A 12,331-nucleotide genomic window follows, 5' to 3' on the forward strand; every position below is an offset into this window, starting at 1 on the left:
CACAGGGCAGCATGAAAGCCCTGATTCTGACATCATACAAATCCCCTCAGCCCCAGTCAGCACAACAGCCCTCTCATCAGCCCTGGCATCCTACTGGGTGCAAAACATCTGGAGGGCACCAGGTTGACAATGGCTGCCCCAGAGTAAGATTTTGCAGTATCGACTGAGCAGGGCTGCTTTGTGCAAAACCTGTTTTTTTATTATTATTATTTATAGATAAGGCTCAGCCACTGCCAGCCCCCGGAAGCATATCCTGATCAAAGCCTTCCTTCCAGGCCCTCTGCTGGCTACCTACACAGCAGTGGGTTCAAATGCCAGAGCTGGTGCCAAGCCAAAGCAGCTGTCAAGATCCGAGAGCGGGTGGGTGGCTTGGCCGGATACCTCTTCCAGAAGCCTCTTTCCCATGCCAGAGGAGAAAAGGGAGGCCTTGTTCTTTCCACCAACGTCTCAGGCCCAGAGCTCGATGGAGAAGCCTTCGCCAAGTCTTCCATGCACTCTTGGCTGCGGCTGTGAAATGGGGATAATAACTGAGCCGTTTTGTCCCCTGTGAAAGAAAGGAACGGCCTCTGGCCACACCTTGTGGGAGCCTCACAAAACTGAGGAGTAGTCCGTGCTCTGAGCCAGGAGGAATTGCAAGAGCGTAAGCCCCTGAATCTCTTTCAATGCAGGCAATGAGAGCCAGTGTGGTGGAGTGTTGATTAATAGCTCAGGTTGGGTCAATTGCTATCTCTCTCGGTCTGATCTACCTTAAGGGTTGTTGTGAAGACCAGGGAGAGGTCAGAGGGAAGGAACTAGCTCTCCTTCCTTAAGCAACTTGGATGAAAGTCAGTATATAAATTTAGCCAATAAATAAATGGCCAGCATTAAAATAACAAACAAAACGACAGCAGAAGCCTTTCCTTCTAGCTAAGTAACCTGCTGCAAACTCCTGCTGCAAGACCAAATACCGCCTCATACAGGAGCCCTTTAATTTTGCTGCGGGTTCAAGAATGTCCTCTGCTTATGCTCAGAAACTACCACCTCTGGCACTGGGCAAGACCTTTCTTCAAGCTCTGCGTCGATAGCCCACTTTAGCCCAGGTGCTTTGCGGCGAACGAGGGGGGGGCTTGCCCTTCGAGACCCTCTGCACATGTTTGGCTGCCCTCTGGTCTTTCTCAAAACGTCCCCGGAAAGGCCTTTGAGGGCACGTCCAATCCTGCCCTCCGAAGCTGAGAGTCTTTTCCGCCCTTCCAGGCCGGGCATTCTGCACGCGCTCAGAGACCCTCTCGCCCTGCGCCGGTGCTCTACCCCTTCCCCTTCAACCACCCCGGCGGCGGCGACCACATCGAGCTTTCTCGGCGGAGAAGAGGCGGGAGGGTAGCCGGGAAGCAGAGGTGGGGGCTCCGCCCGGATGCCCCCCGCCCTCGGCCCCCCGCCCAGGCGAGGCTGCGGCGGGATCCGCCTTCCTTCCGGAGCGGCGGCGGCGGCGGCTGCAGCAGCAGGAGCAGAGCGCGGCGAGGCGTCGCGTCGCGTTTGCAGCTCCAGCGCGCCCGGACCATGGAGGGCTCGCCGCTGCCGCCACCAGGGGAGGAGGAGGCGGCGGCAACAGCCCGAGCCGGAGCCGGGAGGAGCCCCAGCGCAGCCGGGCAGCGCTAGCCGCCGCGGCGCCGCCGCAAAGCAGCCGAGCCCGGTCCCTGCCCGCCTGCCAGGCGCTGCGCTCCGGCCGCCACTGCCACCGCCGCGCGTCTCCATTGCGCGCAGCATCTGCAGCCGCCGCCGCAGGAGGAGGAGAAGGCGACACCCCACCTCAGCGCCCGCCCGGGACCCGATCCGAGCCGGCGGGGATGCGCGGGCTCTGAGCGCCCCTCGCCCTCCGCCGCGCCCCCGGGGGTCGGTCTCCCCGCGCTCGCCATGGGCAAAGACCAGGAGCTGATGCAGGCGGTGAAGGCGGAGGACATCGGGGCGGTGCAGAAGCTGCTGCAGAGGCCCAAGCCGGGCAAAGCCAGTGAGTGACCAGCGCTATCCTCCCCCGCCAATTAATTCCTCTTCCCCCACCTGGCCTTTGAAAGAATAAAAATAGGAATGGGATGCAACCCAGAGCGCGCCTTATGCCTGGATGGATGCCCACTCCTGGGGTGGGTGGGGGGAGGGAGTGTAGGGGAAGGATCCCCTCCCCAGATGGCATCAGGAACCTCTTTGCAGAGGGTGGGGCGGAGGGGGCTGCTGCTGCTGCTCTTCTGCATTATGCTGCCCCTCCCCCCACCCGTGACCCCCCCTCCCGATATTCACCCACATCCAGCCAGGGTGGTTCCTGCTCACTCCCTTATTCTAGGGTGGCATTGGGGTTTGGGTTGGCTCTGAGCCCATCTCCCTCCCCCCCCCCCGGAGGAGGGGGTATCCAGGGCTGCTGGGGGAAGGGGCTTTTGCCTAAACATGGCTGGATGTTGTGGCATTCCACAGTGCCACCCCGGAGTGGCTCTCAGCGCCGCTGGCCCACGTAAACAGGCTTTACGCTGGTGATGTGTTTTTGGGTGGGGTGGGGGGGAGGTGAGATGAAATTCAGTGTTACTCGCCTCGCCACACATTGCTGCTCCACACCCACCTGCCCACTCACATGGCAAACTGGCATGGGGGGTGGCGGCGAGGAAGGTGCCACGCTTAGCCACTGGGGTGTCTCTCCTGCTGGCTTTGAACTCTCGAGTGCAACTGAGTGAGAGACGAGCTCCTCTCCTGTTGGCCAGTGGCTGTTGCCCCAGGTTGCGTTTTCTATTTGGTATCAGCGACATAGCAGAGAATTGCCTTGGCGCTGGCACCGAATGGATTAAGGGAGGCTGAAGAGCTCTGCGAGGGCAAAGTGGTTCCGAGTGCCTGGAGGGAGCTGGTGCCTGAGTGCCAAGGCCGTGTGCAGGGCCTCTGGCGCCATACCCATCCCTGGGTTGTAGTACGCTGCTTGCTGCCTGCTCTCCAGATAAGAGGTGCCCGCTGTGGCTTTCCTTCTGCACTTTGAGAAGTGTCAGACTAGCAAGGGGATGTGGGCATCCTTCCCTCCTTGGCCTGGAACGAGCGACCCTTTCTGGGCTAGGTCTGGCTCAAAGGGGAGCTGTGTGGCCGTAATTTTTCACCTGTAATTTTGCCAGTCCTTTCTGAAATGCTTTCCTGTAGCCGGGTGCTGGGATGGCTGGATTTTATTTAATTTCTGTGGAGAAGGAACTGATTTTTGAGCTGCCTGTGACATCTTAGCTAGGGGAAACTGGGATCAGATTGGTACTCAATTTCTAGAAGAGGTATCAGATTTCCACTCCATCTGAAAGCATCCTTGGCTCGCTGTGGGAGGAACTCCATCTGCCTGGTCCTCGGATGTGTGTGCGGATTCTCGGTCAATACTCTGTGATGTATGGAGCGTTTGAGCCTTGCATTGAAAATAGGCTGGGAAGGTTGAGGCCTGGGAATCTTGGAGACTTGTTGTCCCTCCAGACATCCTATTACAGTTGTGTGTGTGTGTGTGATGTTTTGTGCTCATGGTGGTTAGACGTCATCTTTTTAAAACAGTTTGCAATTGCAGAAGTTTCACAGCGGTCAGACTGCTTCCATTCCCCAGCGGTGCAAGTCCTACGCTTTCCTGCTAAAATCCTGTAAGTTTTCATGCCACAAGTGTTCCCGAGTGGTGTGTCATTCTACTTTTGTTGCGCTTTAGCACAAGAGTGCCCCTCTGGATGGCAATAATGCAGTAACACTGGGGGGCAATTGCAGAACAACTGATAAAAGCAGAGTGACGTGTGGATGGTCTGGTATGAATCTGCCACTAATACGTTATTGCCGTCAATGAGATGTCGCAGAAAACACCAGCCTGGGAGGGGTCCTTAGGCATTTTGCTGGGGGGGGGGCAGCTGAGTAGTCCTGGATTTTGCAGGAGTTTTTGGGTTTAGGTTTGAGTTTGTCCCGTGCAGAAAATGACTAACTAGGTCTCTCTGTCTCTCTTGTACTCTGATGCTCCCTTGTGGTCCTCTAGACAGGGGCAACTCATTTAGTTCTGTGTTTTGTCCAACCCCAAGCAAACTGTTGGGAGAAACTAAGGTTAAATGGTGGGTTTTAGTGCTTGGGGGAGCTGTAGCTTCCTGGTCCGTAAAAGCACTGCAATTAAAGCAGGTCTTGGTGCTGTGTTAAAGTTGCCCTAGCAGGGATGTTGGTCTTGGAAGCGCTGCAGCTCAGTGGTAGGGCACCTGCTTTGCATGCAAAAGGTCCTAGGTTCAATCACCGGCATCTCTATTTAAAGCTGGGAATGTTCTGAAACCTTGGAGAGCTGCTGCCAGTCAGTGTAGACAATACTGAGCTAGATGGACTTGGTGGAAAGCAGTTTCCTGGACTTGGGCAGATACAGGGGCTGTTGAGAGGGGCTTGCTACCTTTAGCCTCCCTCCCCAAGCTGGTTTGATTCCCTCATTGCTGACCCCCCCCCCTCAGGCCAACACAATACATTTTCCATAACGTGTAATCTAAACGGTTTGCCCCAAGAGTCCCTTACAACGCCATGGAGGATGGTGGGGTGTGTGACATGCAGCAGTGCAAAGGATCTTGGAGTGCTCTACCTGGGTGGGTGCCCCGAAAAGATCTCTGCTGCAAATGGGTCTGGGGTTTGCTTCCCAGGCAGATCACCATGGGATTCAGGTTCTTGTTCCCCTTTACAAGGGATTTCCTTCCTTACATTACCTGATTCTTGCCCAGGTCGACAGCAGAAGTTCAGAAGCCAGCCCTTTTATTTGTATACTGCTTTTCTTGCATGCATGGCACTCAAAGGGGGTTTGTTCGCCCCACCGTCTATTTGGGGCTGAGCCCCCTGTGTGTGTGTGAGAGAGAGGGGGGAAATCTGCTTTCTGAAGCCTGCTGTGCTAATGGGTGTGTGTGTTGCAGCGTCAGTTGCCCAATGCCAGGACTTTGCAGAAATGCTGAGCTCCTGCAGCTTTCTTGGCCTTTGGACAAACACTTCTCGCCTCTGAGACCTGGCCGTGATTGCAGGTGATGCAGCCTCGAGTCGGGCTTCTTTGCCCTCGCACACAGGAATGCACCGACCTGCGCTTCCTGGAAGTGCTGCCTCCAAATTGGAAATCCTTCGACTGCGGCCCATGTCCAAGAGGGCTTCTCATCTCTGGCGCTACCTAATAACAGCCGCTCTGCCCCACTTGAAACCTATGTATTTATTTTGAATGAAGGGATCCTGTAGCAGCCGTGGGAATGCTTTTAGGGACAGAATGCATGAGAGATTTCTGGTCCATCATACTGGGGTCTATCCTTTGAGGGACTGGGATTGTCCAAAGCCCCTTATTCTATTCATATAAGAAATATATATATATCACACTTTGTCAAAAAGCTGTGGGGCAGTTTGCAACATATTAAACAACACAATGTCTGTGTGTGACACAGTATCAATAAAATACACACTCAAAAGAAATAAGATATAAATAATGATATAAATACAATTCATAATAAGCAGTAGTGTCAAGTTATTTGATGGCTATTTTGGTCACTGATACCCTCATCCAAAAGCCTGCTAGAAGGGGTCAACTGTTTCCTTTAAAAAAAAAAGTGGTTAGATAGACTGCAGTAGGAAGAGCATTTTTCAGATGTGGAGCCACTACCAATAAGGCCCTTCTCTTGGATCCTGTCACGGCACACTCATCCACTAACCTCAGAACATGAGGTCAGTCAGTGACAAAGTCAAGTAAAAGGGCTCCTGGTGGTTACTCTGAAAACCATTGTTGGAAAAATGGGGAGGCCTATCCTCTCATTGGTGTGCCTTCAGATGGTCCTCTAAGAGTCTGGTAGTTGTTTTTCTCTTTGACATCTGGTGGGAGGGCGTTCCACAGGGCGGGTGCCACTACCGAGAAGGCCCTCTGCCTGGTTCCCTGTAACTTGGCTTCTCACAGCGAGGGAACCGCCAGAAGGCCCTTGGCACTGGACCTCAGTGTCCGGGCAGAGCTAACCAGGTCTTATCATAATCCTGAAGGCAAAATAAGCTTGTACCATTATTATTATTATTATTATTATTATTATTATTATTATTAAGAGCAATTCAGAGCCTGTGATTTGGAGTCAGCCTTAAGTGCCACAGTTTTTGTCTTGACTTGGTAGCCAAACCAAGCTTTGTGGATCCTTCTCCCATCGATGGCTGACTTTGCTTTTTTGCCTACTTTTAAGGTCAGGGACTGTAGTCTGCTCCCAGTGGTAGAAACTGAGATATAAAAGCTAGGAGCCAGATGGCACATTACGCCTAGGTTTCAGTCGCCATAACGGAATGCTTAGGCACAGCACCAAAAGTGGAGCTGAGGTTGTGCTGCTGCATGATTCGATTGGTTCACAAAGCACCGAAATACATGCGTTTTTGGGTGCCATGCTGCCCCACAGACCCGCTGATTCGTGCAGCAGCAAGGCACCAGAAGTGGCGATTGTTTCAATGCCGTGCTGTCCCGCAAGCCAGCTGACTGGTTTGGCACGGCAGCGGTGCCAGCCAGCCGGATGGAGATGTTAGTTGCCAAACCTGGCAACCAGACATGTCTGCTTCCTCGCCAAAGGCTGGTTACCTGTTGCAGAATGCAGCTGGTGCCTGGTTAGTTTCGAGCCCTCTCTGCTTCCCTTCCTGATTTGGGGAAGGGTCATAGCCGAGTGGCAGAGCATCCACTCTACATGCAGAAGGTCTCAGGCTCCGGCTCCATCACTTCCAGGGAGGGCTGGGGAAAGACTCCTGCCTGAAACCCAGAGAGCTGCTGCCTGCCGGTGTAAGGCAATAGTGAACTAGATGCACCAAGAATCTGACTCTGTATATCAAGCAGCTTCTTGCGTTCCTATGAGTTTGAAGGGGTGGCATGGATGTCTCGGTTGGGCCGCTGTGCCACACCCTGTGGCCAAACAGTTCCCTGCTTCCCCCTTTCCAGACAAAAGTTTATCTGGAGAGATCAGCCATGCAGCTACATTGAGGCTTCCCATTGGTTTGTTTCATTTTTTTTGCCTTTATACCCCACCTTTTCTCCTGGGAGCTCAAGGTGGTGAACATGGTTCTCTGCTTCCTAACTTAATCCCCATAACAACCCTGTGAGGTAGGTTAGGCTGAAAGAAGGCAGCGACTGGCCCAAGGTCACTAGGTGAGCTTTGTAGCTGAGTGGGGATTTGAACCCTGCTCTCCGGGGCCCTAGTCCAACACTCTAACCACTTCACCACATTGGCTGTCAGGGATTGGTCACTGTCAAAGCCAATGCAATTCTGGGCTGCATCAATAGGGCTGCATCATCTAAAAAAGCGAATGCAATTCTGGGCTGCATCAATAGGAGTATAGCATCTAGATCAAGGGAAGTAATAGTACCACTGTATTCTGCTCTGGTCAGTTCTGGGCACCACAGTTCAAGAAGGATACTGACAAGCTGGAACGTGTCCAGAGGAGGGCAACCAAAATGGTCAAAGGCCTGGAAACAATGCCGTATGAGGAACAGCTTAGGGAGCTGGGTATGTTTAGCCTGGAAAAGAGAAGGTTAAGGGGTTATATGATAGCCATGTTCAAATATATAAAAGGATGTCATATAGAGGAGGGAGAAATGTTGTTTTCTGCTGCTCCAGAGAAGCGGACACGGAGCAATGGATTCAAACTTCAAGAACTTCCTGACAGTAAGAGCTGTTCGGTAGTGGATTTTGCTGCCAAGGAGTGTGGTGGAGTCTCCTTCTTTGGAGGTCTTTAAGCAGAGGCTTGACAGGCATATATCAAGAATGCTTTGATGGTGTTTCCTGCTTGGCAGAGGATTGGACTGGATGGCCCTTGTGGTCTCTTCCAACTCTATGGTTCTATGATTCTAAAGCAGAATGCAGGATTAGGTTTGCCCTCGTTGGCCTGATCCAGCCATGTCACCCTTCTGTACTGTAGTAACTAGCACGGTGTCCTCCAGATTGTGTGGGGCTTCAATTCCAGTACAGCATTTGAAATTCGCCAGGCGCATTTTGCACCTGGCTATTAACCACTTGCTTCCAAATGAAGATACCTGGGCAACAGGATGGCACCTGACATCTCTACCATCTGGAGGTGCATCCTGGGAGAACCACACACTAGCAACACATCCTGCAGCATCTACCAGTTATATTCTATCTGCACAATTGGAATTAATTTCTGGAATCAAAATGGTTTTTTTCTGTGCAGCCTGAGCAAGAGCAGTCACCGTTAATAAAAAAGAGGTCGAAATAGGCCAATATATGTATGTCGACTCTCCCTGGATCAAGTGACTTTTCTTCCTTAAGTTCTCAAAACTTTTAAACTAGCTCAAGGTAGTCATCAGAACTAGCCAGATGTTTAACTGAGAATCAATCACAGCCAGGCAACCCAGCCGGGTGGGTGGTATAAATAATAAAATTATTATTATTTGAAAAATAAGACTTTAGAGCGGGCTTACCCAAAAACGGCAACTAGACATTCCGTTTTGGAGACTGTAACCTTGATTTGATGAACCATTTGGTGCCTATTTGAGTTTCTAACACTGCTCCAGTAATCTCTGATTATTGGTCATACTGGCTTGCGTTGAAGAGTTCAAAGGGCCCCACTAGATGTCCTTATTGTGCATTCATGCTAATTTGAGTTACAGGTAGGTAGCCGTGTTGGTCTAACGTAGTCGAAACAAAATTTAAAAATTCCTTCCAGTAGCACCTTAGAGACCAACTAAGTTTGTCATTGGTATGAGCTTTCGTGTGCATGCACACTTCTTCAGATACACTGAAACCTTATATATAGTGAGAGGGTGGGGAGGGTATTACTCAGATGGGTGGTGGGAATGGGTGATTGGCTGATAGGTGTGGTAAACCTGTTGACGACTGTTAATGACTGCAATTGGTCTTACAGGAAAAAGCAAGGGGTGAGATGGCTAAAGATAGCAATGTCTTTATTCAGACCAGGTCTCTCCATGCTTTTAAGTTTGGCAATAAGTTGCAGTTCAGCAACTTCTCTTTCCAGTCTATTTCTGAAATTCTTTTGTAATAAGACATGCAAATTTGAGCTCATGATGGCATTAAGGTGCATAGAGGGTGGATTGGATGACCCTATGGGTCCCTTCCAACTCTACAATTGTTTTTGTGGAGTTACAGCTCTACGTAGAGCTGTATTCTATGATTCTGTGACCCCGTTTTTAATACCCCTTGTACCTGCAAAAGTTTCACAGAGGCCACACTGCTTCATGTACGATCTGTGCGTGTCCTGCAACTTCCCGCTGACACCCTATAACTTTTCTACTCACATGGTAAGGCTTTGAATTGTTCTTCTGAAAGTGGACCCCTCTGGACAGCAATAATGCGAGGGAAGCTTCTCAGAACAACCGACAAAGCAGAATGATATGAGGACCAACCCGGCAGAAATCCACCCCTAATGCACTTTTATTGCACCAATGGCATGTTGCAGAAAACACCTGCAAAAAACCCACCATTGCACTGGAGGGGGCCAAAGTCCAGCAACATCTGAGGAGGGGCATCACCATGTTGGCTGCTCCTGTGTTGGGAAGTTCAGCCTTGCAAATAAGTTGACCAGAAGCGCTAGCCTCCAGGTTCTCTTACTCAGCTTCTGGCTGGTGTAACCCTGTGCTAGTCATTTGCAGCCTGCAGGAAAATAAATAAGAACCAGGCTTGGTAAATTTCCCCTGCCTGGAAGTGATCACGATTTAGCCACTGGCAACCAACTGATTGACTTCTCAGAAGCCACAGCTGCAGGGTCTTTGTGCCAGGACATGGGGTGAGATTCAGGACCTAGTTAGCTACAGTTTTACATCATGTAACTTCAAGGGTGGGGAGCCTGTGACCCTAAAGATGCTGTTTCTTTCTTTCTTTGTTTGTATATTATTGATTGCATTTATACCCTACATTTTCCTCCAAGGAGTTCAGGGTGGCATGCAGGGTTCTCCCCCTCCTTATTTAATCCCCACAACAACCCTGTGAGGGAGGTTAGGCAGAGAGGCAGTGGCTGACCCAAGGTCACCCAGTAAGCTGTATGGCTGAGTGGGGATTCGAACCCTGGGCTCCCAGGCCCTAGTCCGACACACTAACCATTGTGGTGCACTGGTTCTGTTGGAGTCCTGGCTCCCATCAGCTCCCGCCACGATGGTCAACCAGAATGGTGAACATTGGGAGTCCAACAGCCTCAGGAGGGCTACAGATTTCCCATCCTTGTGCTAAGTCATAGTTAAAAGTTTCCTGTGAAGAGGCGATCCCTCTGCTGCTAGCAAGTGGGAACGATGGACAAAGATCCTTGACATAATGCTGGGGTTCTGGGTTGCTTCCCACAGAAAAACCAAGAACAGACTCTGGCTTCAGATAAAAAAAAACCACAATCCCCAGTTTGGACGCAGTGCAAAGCCAAGGACCATGGTTTGTTTCTCCCACTCTAGCAGGGTGGAGCAAAGCAGGACCCTGTGGTCATGCACAAGAAACCTTTAACCACGGCTTACCATGGGGTGCAGGCACACTGTTCAGTAATGACCTGTTTGGGGATTGGAAATGTGTGGAAATGATTCTTCTTATTTACAATAAAGGGCCTCATTATCATATACATACCTTGCAGGTATTGACTATTTTTCTTTTGGGAAAGCTTTCCCCCCTTAAACTAGATACTCAGCAGATTTTTTTTCATCTTCAAATTGCAAACCTTGCTAATTCATATAACTGGGTAATAATACAATGGTTCCCACTCCACTCACCACTGCTGATAATCTCCACATTTGGAAGAGATTGTGACATGTAAGGTAACCATCCAAAATCTTATAAAGGTTGATTACAAAATGCACCCAGGCCAGGGTAGGGAGGGAATCAGAACTGTACAGGTTCCCTCACCCTACCCCAGTATCAACAATTTGGGAACTTATGAATTTCCACATTACTGTCTGCCTAAAGGTAAAGGTAACGGGACCCCTGACCATTAGGTCCAGTCACGGACGACTCTGGGGTTGTGGCGCTCGTCTTGCTTTACTGGCCGGGGCAGCCGGCGTACAGCTTCCGGGTCATGTGGTCAGCATGACAGAGCCGCTTCTGGCGAACCAGAGCAGCACACGGAAACACCGTTTACCTTCCTGCCGGAGCGGTACATATTTATCTACTTGCACTTCGTGATTTCAAACTGCTAGGTTGTCAGGAGCAGGGACCGAGCAAAAGGAGCTCACCCCATCATGGGGATTCGAACCGCCAACCTTCTGATGGCTAATCCAAGGCTCTGTGGTTTAACCCACAGTGCCACCCGCGTCCCACCACCGTCTCCATATACATCATATATTTAAAGCACACACATCCCAGGAATCCTGGGAGCTGTCAAGGGTAGGGTGGAGTAAACTACAGTTCCCATGATAGTTTGGTGGCAGGGTGTGTGTTTTAATTGTGCTTTTAATTCACTGTAAACTGCACTGACTGGCAGTGGTTTCAGGCAGGTGTCCCTCCCAGCCCTACCTGGAGATGCCAGGGTTTGAACTCTGGACTTTCTGCATGCGAAGCAGATGCTTTGTTGCTGAGCCCTCCCCCTGTGATCTGTGGTCAACTGTGTTTACATGCCCATAACTAACGCTGCGCTTGATATGGCTGCATGTGTGAATGAATGAGCTTTCCATGGTCAGGGAGTGTTCTCTGCGGATGGCCTCTGTCTCTTCCAGTCTACTGTGGGAGCTTTGTTCTTTCGCTCGCTGTTTCTTAGAAGTACGTACTTAGTTGGCAGGCTGCATTGGTCAGAGGAGGGCAATCTCAGGCCCAGGGGCTGAATCTGGCCTTCCAGACCTCTCTGCCTTGCCCTCTCCAGAGCAACATGCACCTCTCCAGGCCAGGGAGTGGGGGAGAAATAAGATTCATATTGCATTTAAAGGCAAACCGACCTAATTCACACTCCTTTAAAACAGTATGAGAACCGGAACACAGAATCATACAATTGGAAGGGACCACAAGGGTCATCTAGTTCAATCCCCTGCAATGTAGGAATCTTTTTGCAGAATGTGGGTTTGGAACACTTGACCCTGTCCCTGAGATTAATAGTCTAATGCTCTACCAGCTGAACACAACTATCCTTTGAAATTCACACTTCTCTGAATTTTGCAGGGCAGCTCTCTAGCCAAGGAAGGTGTACAAAAAAGGCTTATTCTAGGGCAGCTGTGGACCCCCATGAGTTTCATTCAGGTAATCCACAATAGATATTCATGTTGATTTTTAATTGCATTTTTATTGCTTCTTTCCTTTCTTATGTTGCATTCTCATGTATTACAGTTTGAATTCCATGGAATGCAAATTGCAGTACAAGAAAATACAATCCAGAAGAAAATGAAAGAAGCAATAAAAATGCAATTAAAAACTATCCATTGTCTAGCACAGTA

The 12,331-nt window shown here is 50.5% G+C and overlaps 1 protein-coding gene across 3 annotated transcripts in view; it reads left to right on the forward strand.

The window, feature by feature from the left end:
• The first annotated feature begins 1,503 nt into the window (after positions 1 to 1,503).
• CASKIN1 (CASK interacting protein 1) overlaps positions 1,504 to 12,331 on the forward strand; it is a 106,849-nt gene continuing 96,021 nt past the window's right edge. For all 3 annotated transcript variants that reach the window (XM_088656867.1, XM_088656868.1, XM_035130606.3), the window contains exon 1: positions 1,504 to 1,984. In XM_088656867.1, the coding sequence (XP_088512993.1) occupies positions 1,891 to 1,984 (94 nt within the window). In that variant the 5' untranslated portion in view covers positions 1,504 to 1,890. The remainder of the gene's footprint in view (positions 1,985 to 12,331) is intronic.

Source organism: Zootoca vivipara, chromosome 13, assembly GCF_965207765.1.
Source record: "Zootoca vivipara chromosome 13, rZooViv2.hap1.1, whole genome shotgun sequence".
In the NCBI taxonomy this organism is placed as follows: Eukaryota; Metazoa; Chordata; class Lepidosauria; order Squamata; family Lacertidae; genus Zootoca; species Zootoca vivipara.